This window comes from Papilio machaon, chromosome 10 (genome assembly GCF_912999745.1).
Source record: "Papilio machaon chromosome 10, ilPapMach1.1, whole genome shotgun sequence".
Classification (NCBI taxonomy): Eukaryota; Metazoa; Arthropoda; class Insecta; order Lepidoptera; family Papilionidae; genus Papilio; species Papilio machaon.
In genome coordinates, this window is record NC_059995.1 from 1,868,952 (window position 1) to 1,884,191 (window position 15,240).

The 15,240-nt window shown below is 33.2% G+C and overlaps 1 protein-coding gene across 1 annotated transcript in view; it reads left to right on the top strand.

Annotated features, from left to right (window-relative positions):
• Positions 1-15,240, top strand: part of LOC106713360 — a 33,969-nt gene that overhangs the window by 12,373 nt on the left and 6,356 nt on the right. The window contains exons 2-5 of the mRNA XM_014506163.2: positions 8,780-9,088; positions 12,491-12,726; positions 14,708-14,905; positions 15,024-15,144. Of these exons, the coding sequence (XP_014361649.2) occupies positions 8,780-9,088; positions 12,491-12,726; positions 14,708-14,905; positions 15,024-15,144 (864 nt within the window). The remainder of the gene's footprint in view (positions 1-8,779; positions 9,089-12,490; positions 12,727-14,707; positions 14,906-15,023; positions 15,145-15,240) is intronic.

Sequence of the window (15,240 nt, forward strand, 5' to 3'; positions counted from 1 at the left end):
TTAACGAAGTTAAATTTTTATTTAACGAATTAACGATTAACGAAGTTAACTTTTTGATTAACTGTGCCCACCTATGCATATATACATATAGTTATAACACAACTTTGACTTCGTACGCACGGAATTAAACAAAATCTAGTAATAAATATAGCCTACGTTAGTTTGTGATAATGTAGCTTTCTAATGGCAAAAGAATTTTTGACATTAGTCCAGTAGTTTTGGAGATTATTCATTATATACAAAAATACAAATCTTTCGTCTTTATAAGACTAGCGTTGCCAGGCGTCAGGATAAAGCCGGGCATAGGTAGGCTTTTTGATTGCGTGTCCGGCCAAAATAAACGGTTTTCCGGCTTTTGTTAGACTTTTTACATTTGCCAAACGAGAGTGTACCTATTAATACTTAGACAAAATCTTAAATAATATAGGGTGTCCGCCCTTTCTACCCAAATGTCTGCTCAAACTGGCTGGTCTGTCCGGCTAGTAGGTTTGACGACCTGGCAACCCTAGTTCTACACTACATATTGCATATTGCTCGTCGAAGTCTAAATATCTATGCATATATACATATTTTTAGTGTGTCTGTATGTAATATAGTAAAGAATTTTAGTAAAAAATAATGAATACAGTATCATTTATTTCATAGTATGCAAATTATCGTTTACGAGGTATTTGACATTTGATTACAAACTAAAAACTATTTATATATTTTAAAGAGCTGTTAGCATCCGTGTTGCAAAATTAAGATACCTTCTTAAATATTTCTCAATACTATTAAGATTATCTAGATCGCTAGTTCAGGCTAATGTGATTTGATTTCAAAATATAACAATATTAACTGTCGCCCGCGACTCCGTCCTCGCGCAGTTAAAAAAACCTAATAGCGGTATGAAAAATAGATGTTGTCCGATTCTCAGACCTACTCAATATGCTTACAAAATTTCATGAGAATCGGTCAAACCGTTTCGGAGGAGTTTAACCACAAACACCGCGACACGAGAATTTCTAATATATAAAATATATATGAAATTTTGTGAGCATATTCAGTAGGTCTGAGAATCGGCCAACATCTATTTTTCATTTTTTTTTAACTGCGCGCGGACGGAGTCGCGGGCGACAGCTAGTTATATATAAGATATGATATATGAATAGTTTGAGAGTTTTCGATCACAATTTTCTCACGTAACCATGGATTTCCACAGCCGGAAGACATGTACAAATACAAGCGTAGCAATCATTTGTAATGTGTTAATATTACTAGTTAATATCGTGAATTTTCTTTTTAATTTAGTCTCATCGCGGAATTTCACTGCAGTGACACTTCACAAATTGTCGTCCTTAACCTTGATTTCTGAGAACAAAAGCACTATATAAAACTTTGATTAAACAAAGATAGTATCATGTTATAAACAGGGTTTTTGGTCTCAGAAACCAATTATTAGTTTGTCAAACAGAATGAAAGGGAACAGTGGAATTCCGCGGTTATTTTGAAACCGTACAACTATGTACATAAAAATGAATTGCTTGTTTTTTATAATGTATCTAACCTCGGATAGTTGAGACGATTTTGATTGGGCGGCGGGCAAGGTGGTTGATCGATGTTTAGTGGCGCGCTCGGCTCGTTTATATGGTAATGCCACACGAGCGTCTTGCGAAATGCACGTCGCTAGTGTTGCCATGATTTATGTCTATAAATGTCGGATATAAAATATTAAAAAAACCAGAAGTATTTGAAATTACACTTAAGATATGTTTCATAATTTACTAGGTTTAACTGATGATTTTTTTTATTTTTAAGTCGAATAGTCAATGAGTAAAATTATTTATTCGTCATTATTTTGTTGAATAATTTATTATCTGTAAATGTGTGATATAGGGCGAGAAAATACCGTTTGTGAATATTAATTTAGATTAAATTAAAACACGTCAACACACACTTGATTGATTGATTTATATTTTGTTTATATCATCAATATTTAAAAGAATTGTTTTGCTTAATTTATATTCGTTTGATAAAATAAAGAGTACTTATTAAGACGTAATTTTATAAGACTACAAATGTCCTGTAATTTTCTTCGATGCAAGAAAATTCCATAACTATTGTAACGTTTGGTTATTGTTTCCGAGATGCTATAATATTGGTGTCAGAACTTAACATAGTCGATTTTATTTGGTTGCTTAGTTGCTCGCGGGAAGGTCGCTTGGACAACTTAATAATATAAATATCTTGTACCGGGTGAATCCACTGATCTTATAGATAATGCAGACTATCAAATTTCATATCCATTCATTCAGTAACGATTGAATCTCTACTAGAGATGGGCGTCATTTCCACAGCGCCCTCTTCTTATCATGCCTGAGGAGGTATGAAAGGGTTAGGTGAGACTGTGTAATTCGTTAATGGCGCCCCTTTCTGACCAGCACCCTGGGCGGTAACCCAACCGAGCCCAACTCTTACGCCGGCCCTGCATTCATCTCTATTTGAAAATAACTCTACATTCAAAATTTATTTGGATCTTATGTCACTAACCGAGTATTAATTTTCTTAAAACTGATTAAAACTGTAATTTGATTTAAAAAAAAGAATGACATCACAATATGTTCTTAAACGAGTGGTCTGAGAGTTGAAACGGTTGGATATCTGTTCTTAAACACAGTCATCTGGACCATCGACGTCATTTGTCAAAATTATAATTAATTTTAAACCAACAATTAATTTATTTTAGGCTCTGTTGTGATTTTTTTTCCATAACTTAATTGCTTTACTAAAAATAAAGACTAACAATCTACATATATTTATATGACTACGAGTATAATCATTATTCGTCTTGTGCTTTAACTTTGTTTATTTTATGAGTTACATTTATTTTCAGAGGACATTTATCTTTCTGTTACTAACATATATAAAAACCATAATCTAATAAATAAAATTATCGTGTCGCGATGTCTGTGGTTAAACTCCTCCGAAACGGCTTGACCGATTCTCATGAAATTTTGTGAGCATATTCAGTAGGTCTGAGAATCGGCCAACATCTATTTTTCATACCCCCCCCATTTAGTTTTTTTTAATTGCGCACGGACGGAGTCGCGGGCGACAGTTAGTACACACTACACACATATATTTTAACATTTAGGGACAAGGTCTACTGAATTTTAGGGTTAAGATGTAAGAGATTTGGGATATTTTATGAATTTGCTGCGAAATGTACCATCAACAAAAAGAACTGTTAGCTAAAATCGTGGATTTTCGAAGATTTACGTTGTCTTACAGTTGTTACGGTAGTGGAAACTTTTGGTGATACTTTGCTTCTTATATATGAATAAGTCATTTGTAAACTATTATTCATTATGTTGTGTATCGTCAGTGGACTTGTTTATTGTAATTCAAGGACACAATGACTCATGTCAATTAAGTTTCAGAGACATTATAATGCATTATTTTAGAAGCGCTAGATTTCCGCCTTGGATTTTTCGCGTACACATTTTTTTATTATAATATAGAAAGAAAGAAAGAAAGAAAAAAGAAAGAAAGATAGAAAGAAAAAAGGAAGGAAGACAGAAAGAAAGAAATTAATTTATTCAAAAGAAAAGGTGTTCATTCGGAATGTGCTGCGGCAGATACCAATGAACCCAACCCAATGAATAATATCTTGTTTTTGTCACAAAAAATCCATTCAGAAATTTAGCAAGAATAATCTTATAATATTGTATTTCATTTTGCCCCAGATTAACTTTAGAATGATATGGGCAATCAATCAGATTATGAAATTAATTCAAATAAATGAAGATTTTACTATACAAATATCTATGATACGTTAGATAAAAAAAATATAATCATTAGTTCACGGATAACATTTGTCATTTGCCCTAATAACATGTTACAAAAAAAAAAAAGAAAAATTAATTATATAACAGCGAAACTTTGAAAATGACACCTTCAAAATAAATGAATCGTTATACATGTCGTTCTTTGTTTCGTTAATTAACGACATGTCATGTAACAAACGAGCGATGGAATATCAAATAGGCGTTAACTTCAAGGCTTCGAAACAATTCGGCACTCATTTGCATTCTTAAAGCTATTGTTCTAACACAGGTGCTTATAAATGTTATTTATATTGTTCAGATTCAAGGAAACTTGATAAGGATAGATAAATTAACATAACCAAAGCTTAATCTACAAAAAGGAAAGTTTTTTATGCTCTATACAGATGTTTATGGAGGAGCTTGGCCCCTAATAAAGCTCAGGGTTAACAAAATTTCATTTAGTTTAAATCAAAACCAGGTGCTGCATAAAAACACTTTCTTTTCACTTCAAAAATTTTAACTAACTGCAGTTTTGCAGAGACCTGAAGTGAGCTTTTGACTCAGATGGTAAAAATCTCCATATTACTCAATCGCGCCATCTCGATCCAGGCCAGGACTTACCTTCAATTAAGCTGTTCAAAAAATATTAGTAAAAATTAATTTGTTGTTTAATCACCTCGGCACATAATAATAGAGGATACAAGAGGAAAGGGTAGGAGCTGCCAATGTTAGGGGTAAGAAAGACAGTCTAAGAATTAAACCATTTCAATAAACATGCATTGTTCACGTTTTAAGTAATAAACGAAATAACTAAAGAGGGAACGGGGAATCTATGTACTACTGTATCTACGTTTATCAATCTACGTTGCTCTACATTAATTAATCTCTAATATTATAAATGCGAATGTTTAGATGGATGGATGTTTGTTTGAAGATATCTCCAGAACGTCTCAACGGATCCGAATGAAATTTGTCATGGATGTAGAACATAGTCTGGAAGGATATATAGGCTACTAATTAAGTTTTTTTTAATTACGCGCGGACGGAGTCGCTGGCGACAGCTAGTAATATTATAAAATTGTCGTAAATATTATTCTAACGATGCTATTAAATTACTTTATTAGTAGAGCAGTTGCTGTCAACACAATTCACGAGAGGCCATTAAATGTAGTTTGAATGGAAAACCTGCCAATGTGAGTATGTATGTATGTTGGGTTTCGTAATTCGTATGCCAACAGTAAATTTACTATCATATTCTTAATTGCCTATCGGACGGATTTAGGACGAGGCTTAACGAAGATTAATGAATCGAGGACGACTGTGAAATTACATGTGTACACCAGAGACATAGAAAGCCTCAATCTCCTTCTTTATTACAACGTCGTCTAGAAGTACGCAAGAAATTAGTTTTATGTATAAGTCGAGGTGTTTCAGGGGTTTTTCAGGGTATAGTGATTCTTAAAGTAATCTACGTGGGATCCAGGAATGTACGAAGGCAGAGATAAAACTAGTCGTTTATGAGTTGAAGGGAAAACGTAACAGCAGTGTGTTTACTGAAACTAGTAAAACTTTTGAAACGGTTCTACGAGAAAATAAAAATTGAGAATCTAAAATCTCAGAATGATCAGAATCTTGTCTAATGTGTATGAATGAATCAACTTGTTTATAAATTAGTTTTTTTTTTATCGAATTACGTTTATTAACGGCTTTAAACTGTCCAAACATACAGGAAAACTTTATAAAATGCGGAATATAAAAAAATTACATAATTACGTTAATTCTGTCATCGAATACTTAATAAAGGATATGTGATTAATAATAACTGGTCGCTATTATAATATACTAGCTCTTACCCGCGACTCCGTCCGCGCGAAATAAAAAATAGAAAACGGGGTAAAAATTATCCTATGTCCGTTTCCTGGTTCTAAGCTACCTGCCCACCAATTTTCAGTCAAATCGATTCAGCCGTTCTTGAGTTATAAATAGTGTAACTAACACGACTTTCTTTTATATATATAGATAAAAGACTTGACTTTTAAAACTTATTTATGACCCATTAAATAACCGATTCAGCACTGAATTTCTTTTGCAATATTACATAATTAATTTGTTGCCGCAGTAGTGGAAAGGGAGCGTATGCTCTACGTCTACCTGATAGCACGTAAGCTGAGTGCTGTGATGCACCGTTGCGTTCCACAGGTGTCTCTGGAGTGGAGCACGTAACCCTGCTTTTTTAAAGAAATCATCTGAATTGAAGCGTAATTTTTTTACAGTAATTAGGACACCTGAAAGATTGATACAGGCACACAAAAATAATAATTTTACTTTGTAAAATTTATGAATATAGTGAATTCTGTCGAAATTGTAACAATATAAGCGTCGGTGGCTCAGGAGTTAAGCACTTGATTTACAATCTGCAGGTCCTGGGTTCGAATCCCACCACATTAGATTTACTTATGTACATTTGTCCGACGTTCGTACGGTGAAGGAAAATATCGTGATGCAACCCGCACATATGTGTGAATTCCTAGGAGAAAAAGCGGCGACGCGGCTCGCCACCCGTCACGTTCCGTCTCCCGAAATGGTGAAAAGTGGATTGCGGAGATTGATTTGGCCACACTAAATGGAGATCCGTAATCTCTGCTTACCCCTCTGGGTTACAAACGATGGTTGTGTAACAATAAATTCAATACAGTATTACATTATGGCTAGTCTGAAATTAAAACGGCATTAAATATTTATTTCTGATTCCATTTGCCTCAGTCTGATTTGTCACAGTAGACGTTGCAGTAGTGATTCGATTAACACTAACACTGAAACCCTCTTAAAATATTTATGTTTTTATAAATATGCATCGGACCTCACCTTGAATGCGAAACTAAACGTTGCTAAACATTCGCGCACAATATAAAGCCAAATTCGGAAGGCGTTCCATTTTCAAACAACTTTTTTTTTAATTTACATCAATAACTAACGTTCATAATGAATTCGGCCAGTGTTTTCATTTACCATAGACAGATATAGGAATCCAAGTTTATAGCTGAACAAGTAGCCAGTACGATTGATTTTTACTTCCATTTAATATTTTTAAAATAATTAAAGAAAATCACTGATTCGACTAACTGAAATTCTATAACATAAGTATTTTTAATAATAATTTTATCGTTTATTTATTACCGCATAAAATTTTTAACACCAAATATGGTAGTTACGATAGACAAATAAAAAAAACACAAATCAAAGAGTTTATTTTTATTTAACTATAAAAAGTAGATTGTTCAAAGGACGTTGCTTTTTAAATTGACCTGTAACTTATTCAGTTCTGTATCCAACATCCTGTGCGGTAGAATTAAAGCGTTCGCATGCGGAGTCGATTTACCTTGTCAATCTGACATTACTCACCGACGACAAGTTAACTAATGGAAAAACTGAATGTAGGACAAAAGTTAGGTTTACTTATATAATTTAATTTATATTTTTAAGGTAGAGATAAAGAGCAAAAGTCTTAGATAGTAGGGTATAGTATTATTTTTTTAATTTATTTATTTAATAAATATAAGCTGATTGTATGTTATGTTTGAATAATCACCGTGATTTAGATGATTATAATTTTTGTAATAAATGACTATATTTCATAAACGCAACATTAGTCAATAAACATGAATTCGCTTCAATTTAAGTCGTTTGCAAAACTGGAAGTTATTGACAACTACCGCATAGTAGATAAACAATTATACAACTGCATATGTAGATTAATACGTAGATTTGTAGACAGTTTTATGTCTATCTCAAGGAAATAATAATGAAGTAAATGAACTCGTATTATAGCTAGAACACATAGGGAGATTAACAAAATGCATTTGTGTTTTCGGGTTTACATAGAGCAAAACATAATAATTTTATTGGTTAAATACCACGACCAAATAGAAGACAGGCATGAAGTGGAAGCAATTCCGCGTTTCGTCTGATTAGTATGGTGCCGGAGGCCTAATTTTAGTTCTCTTTCCCTTCCCACCCTTTTCAGTGTGAAGTGGATTTGGCGGTAGAGGGGACGCATAGGAAGGGCAAATATCCTCTTTCTGTGCGTCCCCTTCTCCGTTGATTAAAGGTAGGCAACGCATCTGCATTTGCGGATGTCTATGGGCAACATTCGCCTCGCTATTTCGGCGAATTCAGGTGGCCGTTTGCTCGATTGCCACATTTTGATATTTAAAAAAAAGTTTTTGTTCAATTGTTTTCAGTATTGTTTGAAAGCGGGTAACGTGACCCAAAAACTGTCAAAAAACATAAATACATATTATGTATCAATTTATAAATAAAAACATGAGTCATATTTGTAGATATTCATTAAAAGTGAATCTTAATATGTTCCAATCGGGTCAAAGCTATTTAAGATTCCTAAACAAGCGAAGCCGGAACTCCCAAACATCTCAAATTCATTCTTTAAATGTGTCTCAACAACAACTAGATGTTGTTATTCATGTCCTCATACATGTTGCCGCAAGGTCGAAACATATGATCCTAGAAAAACTCGAGATTTTATCTTAACGAATTAATTTAAAATTATGAAATATGTTTATACACATTTGCATGCAGTTTTGTTTGATCATCTAAACCATTCAGTATAATTCCACTTCGTTATTCCTAAATATAATAAGAAAACATAACTAAAAAAATAACCCAGATCCAGCTAAATTAATACCATGGAATTGTTCGACATTGAGTTGTTTCAAGGCTAAAAATAAACTTAATTAATCTTTCGTTTCTTTAAAAAAGACAGTGTAATAAATAGCAAACGCTGTCTAATTTTATCCATGTAATTAGGTCTAAAATTCACATAGTTTGAGTTCAGTTATTCTTAGTTTAGTTAATTTTGAGAGATAGAGTTTTGAGTTTCTTGCGTTAAACATCAGTCACAATAATCATCCCTAAGCACGAAAGACATTTTTTCTAACACCTATCTCTTTTTACAGGACCTGCGCTCACTTTTGAAATCCAAACACGTACAGGGTTTGGAAATCCACGATGCCCATCGCACCCTCAACAGAACAAAGGTCACTGAACTGGTGGAGTCAGCTCGATCCGCTATCAGTTCCACTGGAGGTGGACCTTTGTTCCTGGCGCTGCCTGCTCATCCTGAACTCCTGGCTAAGTACTACGACTTGAGAGAGCTAGTGAAAAAAATCGACCTGATGATTGTCCAGACCCATGCTCTAGGCTTAGTGAAGAAGATGACTTATCATCCAAGTCGACTGAGCGGATTGTGGGACATGATGAACACTGTGAGTGTGAATTTATCACTATTAATTAAATCTTAGTCGTCATAAACAAACTTAAACTGATCAATTTGTGACATACTAAGGAAGCGCGGTATTCAGAGCACCCGAAACCAACGAACATATATGTATGAGCGTGAAATAACGAGAGATCTGTGCCAGGATCTAACCAAATAGCACTCCGTATCTCTGGGTACCACTCTAGGTGACAGCCGGGACTTTTGCTTGTGTGTGTAAAGTGTATTGTTAGTGTGCATTACTAATTAGAAAATTACGAGCCTGCTTAAGTAATTATTAAATTTCACCGTGTGTGGCTTTTGTTAATTAACACAATTTTAAAGACAGCCATGACGAGTTTCTATAACCACAAATTATACACATGAAAAACAGAGGACAGATACATAAAAATATTTCGTAACATAACATTAGTAGCGCATATAAAGTTTCTTAAATAAAACCTCTTTCGGAGATAAATTAAGCTATAAAAATGCTTAAAAGACTGGCTGGGTATGAAGAAATTATAATTTTTATTTCTTTTTAATTGTATTTATACAATAATTTTTAAAAGTACTGTGACTTTCGAAACACATTCATAAACATGTTCAATGTGCCGTTCACATCTTTACGATGTAATTAACTACATAATGTCTTTACGAACCCACGTTATTGTTAAATTAAACCATCTGATTACATGTTATATCAATAAATAATTTTTATTTTATATTTATTTATAAAAAATATGTTCACTATTTATTATTATTTATAAGTCAGTGTGTATTATGACAGTTCTATTATTTAATAATAAAAAAATAACTAAAACGTTTCAGAAACTAAGAATGTAATATTTATGTAAAAAAAAATAGGATCAATTAAAAATCAATAAAGTAAAATCTAAGTCTTAGACAATTCTATTCAATGTCAAAAATACAATGAATTACGTATAATTTATAACTTTTGAATAAAATGTAGGGCAGTCAATATTTTAAAGTATAATAACAATTTAAAATATAAAGCAAAGGTTGTAATAAATGTAGAGTAGCTTAACTTGTATGGGTGTGGCCAATGGCCGTGGCTGATATTGCAACATCTCATTTTATAATCTGTATGAAAAAACATAAAGTACTAAGAAAATAATATATCTTAAATTATGTCTAAACACCGTGAAGGTTACCTTTATCACTTAATTCGTGTTGTATTCGTACACAGATTTTAGAGATTGACCAATACGATGAGGAATGAAGTATAGGATACCAAGCATGGGTGTCGGGCAGGTCCTTTCTCTACCTAGGGACTTTAACAGTGGTAGATCCCGCAACAACAATATTTGTTGGGTGCACGAATTGGCCGGGTCGACCGGTGCAATACCACGATCACACAGAAGACAGGCGTGAAGTGGAAGCAATTCCGCGTTTCGTCTGATGCGTGTGGTACCGGAGGCCTAATTTTAGTTCTCTTTCCCTTCACACCCTTTTCTTATTAGGAAAGGATGGGATGGGGAAGTGGATTTGGCGGAGGAGGGGACGCATAGGAAGGAGAAATATCCTCTTTCTATGCGTCCCCTTCTCCGTTGATTAAAGGTAGGCAACGCATCTGCATTTGCGGATGTCTATGGGCGAGGCAACGGTCGCCTCGCTATTGCGGCGAATCCAGGTGGCCGTTGCTCGTTTGCCACCTTATGGTATAAAAAAAAAACCTAGGGACATAGCCTAGGCCTAGATCATCGATTGGCAATGATACCAAGTTACATATGACTGATTCAAATACAATTTGGAAGATAATCGAATTAACTACTAGTCAATAAGTCGTTTAACCGCTGAACTATAATTGTAGCAATCAATAACGCTGTCAATATTTCGAGCAAAATATCTATAAGTATGTAAATTGACTAGTAATTTATCTTAACAACGCTCGTACATTTAGCAATTTCCTGTGTTTTGTGGGAAATATATCAAATATAAATGATTATTATATTTATAATATTTATAAAATGCCATTTGTATCCTTTATTAATGGTGCCAAAAGTTTTAATTTAACAAGTTATGACACCGTTTTAAAACTACAAAAGTTTGTATTGCGTAATTATGATTTGTTAAATTAGGTTACTCTGACATTTAAGACGGAAATATCTAAAATGAGAAAAGGTAATGTTTTGTAAATGTTTTTTTTTGAGAAAAATTACTTAGTGTGCTTTTGAAGTTGGCACTTCTAATCTCTTTTCGTCTCTAATTTTGGGAGCTGTCATTTTACGGACTGTGTCTTAGTATGCCACCCGTTGGTTAATGCGTTGTCGTCTTTAATCTGTCACCCTTGATGTCTATCCTTCCACAATTAGTTAACGGCTATGTCAGCTTATGAGCTAACATAAAGATTGAATCTCATTATACCTTGCTCTTTAAATCAACGCAAGTCCTAGCTTTGAGGAGGCATATGTACAAGCTTGAGTTTGATTGCGTCATCTGTTCTATTCAGTAGTTTATGGCGAAGGTGAACTGGCTTACTGCGAGAAAAATTCAGCAATTTTTACTTATGCAACATTAAAAGTGCCAAGACACTCTTATGTTTAACCCAATAAGGACTATTTTAAAATGTTTTAAAGGGAAATAAGAAAATAATGTTTCTCTTTACAAATTAGTACAACTAGGCCAAGTAACAGGTGCATCTTTGCTATTTAAGACTCCATACAATGTAGTCACATTAAGTCTGTTCCTTATAAAGTATGATGAGCAACTAACACTAAACGAAAATATTTCTTTGGAATAAATTAAATTCTTTAAAAGAATAACAAAACTTACGACTAATTTTTGAACTAAATATAAATAAATAAATGGGAACCAAACCGAAATTGGAAACTCTTAGGTGATTTAAAATCTATGTTAACTTTAGTCAATCGATCAAACCTTCTACAATCTTTATTTGTATCTAATTAAATTAAGCTTCTTTTGTTTCATAATAATTGTAACCTAATTAGGTAAAGGCATAACAAGTTTTGCTAATGTTTAAAGTTTTGTGGTGACATTTCTTTTCTTGCAACTCTGCTCTAAAATATTGCGTAGGCGCAGGATTACCTACTTACACAATAACCTGTCTCAAAATGTATAAATTCGACCAAATTTTTTGGAAATTTAAATTATTTTGTTGATAATGTTATCCATTTGAACAAATCTAATTAATAAAAATGTGGAAATGAGTATCGTATGTCTATCTTTTAAAATGACAAAGATTAAACTTAATTTGCATGAATTTGTTATTGATTTTCGCAATGAATTAGTGTCTTTAATTTTATGATACGATCTAACACACTTTCAGTTTAACTTTTTATATATCGAATAACATTTCTCGACTCTCGTTTCGTTTTTTTCGTTTCGAACACTCTACAAACATTTAGTTATCAAATTAATTTTCTTTCAGGATTCAGTTGTCGATTTAGTAGTTGGTCTCGGTGTGCCCTCATCCAAGGTGGTCATCAGTTTACCAGCAACCGCACGTCAGTTCACACTCCTCAACGAGACCTTGAGTACTCCCGGTAGCCCGACAATGGATGATGAGCCAAAAGAGATCGATCAAGCCGAGCTCTGCAGGCAATTGCAGAGAGGAAGATGGACCTTGGAAAGGGACCAAGATTTGTCCGCTCCGTATGCGTTTAAGTAAGTTTTGATTTATGCAGTTAACACTATCAATACCTTTACGATTTTTTGTGGTATAAATTGATCTCACAGAGCAATGAACGTGTTAAAATTTGATGAAGAAATTTAAAATAAATTTGAAATTTCGAAAGAACGTTATTACATAAAACATTATAAGTAATCTATCATTAGGACTACTTATTAAATTTATTAGAACACATAGCTACTTAATTATCTTGTAAATGTTTGATTATGCAAAACAAAGGGTCGTATACTGGCAATAGTTTAAGGAAAGACTTATGTCTCAATGCCTTAATAAATTAAAAAAAAACTTGTGTCTATCAGAACTTAGCTCAATTTCATGTCAAAAGTGTGACATAATCAATACTTATAAAATTATCGGCAAAGTATTAGAATAAACATCTGATTGACACTATTAATATATTACGTTAATGTTTATTTATTTTTTACCTGCCTGATCTCTGACCATAGATCAAATCAATGCTGTAATTATCATCTATAATCTGTATTTGTAAATATTTAGAATAACTTTTTAATGTTCTGTCCGCGATTTCACTAATGCATATAAACGTGTTGTTGGAAAAGCTATAGTTTATACGTCTTGACTCCAGATCTTTTTAAGTTTTCTAGAATGTGTTTATTTAGCTTTTTAATACATTTTAAATTAGGAATGCATGTTGTATTTAAGATTGCGATCTTCAGTTACCGTAAATTTCCATTGTCGAAACAGCTGTGCAAAAATATAGTTATCTCAATTTATTTTGTCGTGAATGAAAGAGACGACAATGTGTATATATATTAACAGCATATATTAACTAACATAAATGAGTATACTGACTTGGATAGATGTTAAAATATAAAGGTTGTACAAATTGCAAACTATAATAAACTAGCTGATGCCCGACACTTTGTCCGCGCGGAATTAACAAAAAAAACATAATAAGCCTATGTGTTCTTCCAAACTATGCTCTACGTCTGTGCAAAATTTCATCAGGATCCGTTGAACCGTTCCGGAGATACCTTCAAACAAACATCCATCCATGTAAACATTCGCATTTATAATATTAGTATGATTTTATTCTACCATTCTCAAAGTGTAGAGATAAGGATTGTGTAAATAACGACCTCAATTTGAATTTTAACAACTTTAAAAAGTGTTATGAATGCTTAATTAATTTTAATAATCAGAATCTAGAGCTATAAAAAAGTCTTGTCCATAATTGTCACACAATTTATATCTTCGTAATTAAAATGGATCTATAACAAGATTGGGAAATAAACCATGCAAAGTTTATTTTTAAATAACATGACGCAATAAAACTGAATTTATTTTAATAACTAGTGACTTACTAACCCGTGACTTTGTCAGTGCAGAATTTAAAAAAGTAGCCTATAAAATGCTCGCATGTATCAACTACCCGTCCAAGTCACGTCAAAAACTGTCCAGCCGTTTCGAAGATTACTCGGAACAAATGCGAAATTGTGGACAGATAAAAATTAAATAAAATTGTTGTTCATTAACAACTACGCAAATACGTCATGTGTACGAAATAGATTTTATTAATATGTATAGAGTATAGATTAAAATGATGTTAAGATGTTAAACAGAGCTGGTTTTCTAATTAGTTTCAATGAATTCGAATCTTGTTCTGTTATTTATAAATAACGTTTGCGTCATAAATGTGCATTCGTAATGTTGGTGTGTTTAAATTTTAAAAATAATTAAATATTTCGTTGACATTAGTTATATTATTTTAAATTGAAATCTAAGACTTTACGCCTTAAATCATTTTACATCCAATACGTGAACGAATATTGCATGAACTAAACAATCCAGAGAAATTTTATCCTCAAAAATAAGTAGAAACAGCATGAATATTATGGAATAATATTATTGCCCAATCAAAATCTCTTCTTTGATGCAATAATTGATTTTGCACGGATTTTTAGTGTACTTTTTTACTTAAAATGTATATTACAGGAACACCACTTGGATATCCTTTGAAGATGCATCGTCAGTGGACGTGAAAGGTAAATATGCTCGCGTCAGGGGTCTAGCTGGACTGGCGCTGCATAGAGCCGACAAGGATATAGACACGCCATGTGGACCTACTCTAAGAGCCAGCTTGACTAAGGTCCTGAACCAGCAAAGTCGGGCGCCCAGAGCTGCAGTGTTGAGGTAAAGTTCCACACCACTTTTTCGTTGCTAAGGCTCGGTAATTTGACTAGATATAGATTCGTATAATTTTTAGACTACCCTAGAAAAATTACTTATTAAGGAGTAATTATAATTTTAGATCTCTGGAGAATGAGATCCTGTCAGCGGGGCAGGGCCGGCCTCTAGACGCGCTGCAAGTTTCTCCCTACCGCATCACTCAGATCGTAGACTCGGATGGCGTCATTCACTCTATCAGAGAGGTTTGTTATATTTAAAAATTATTTTCTCATCATTAGATTACTAAATTTATATTAAATAAACACTCAATTTCGGTATGCAACAAAACTTTGCCTCAC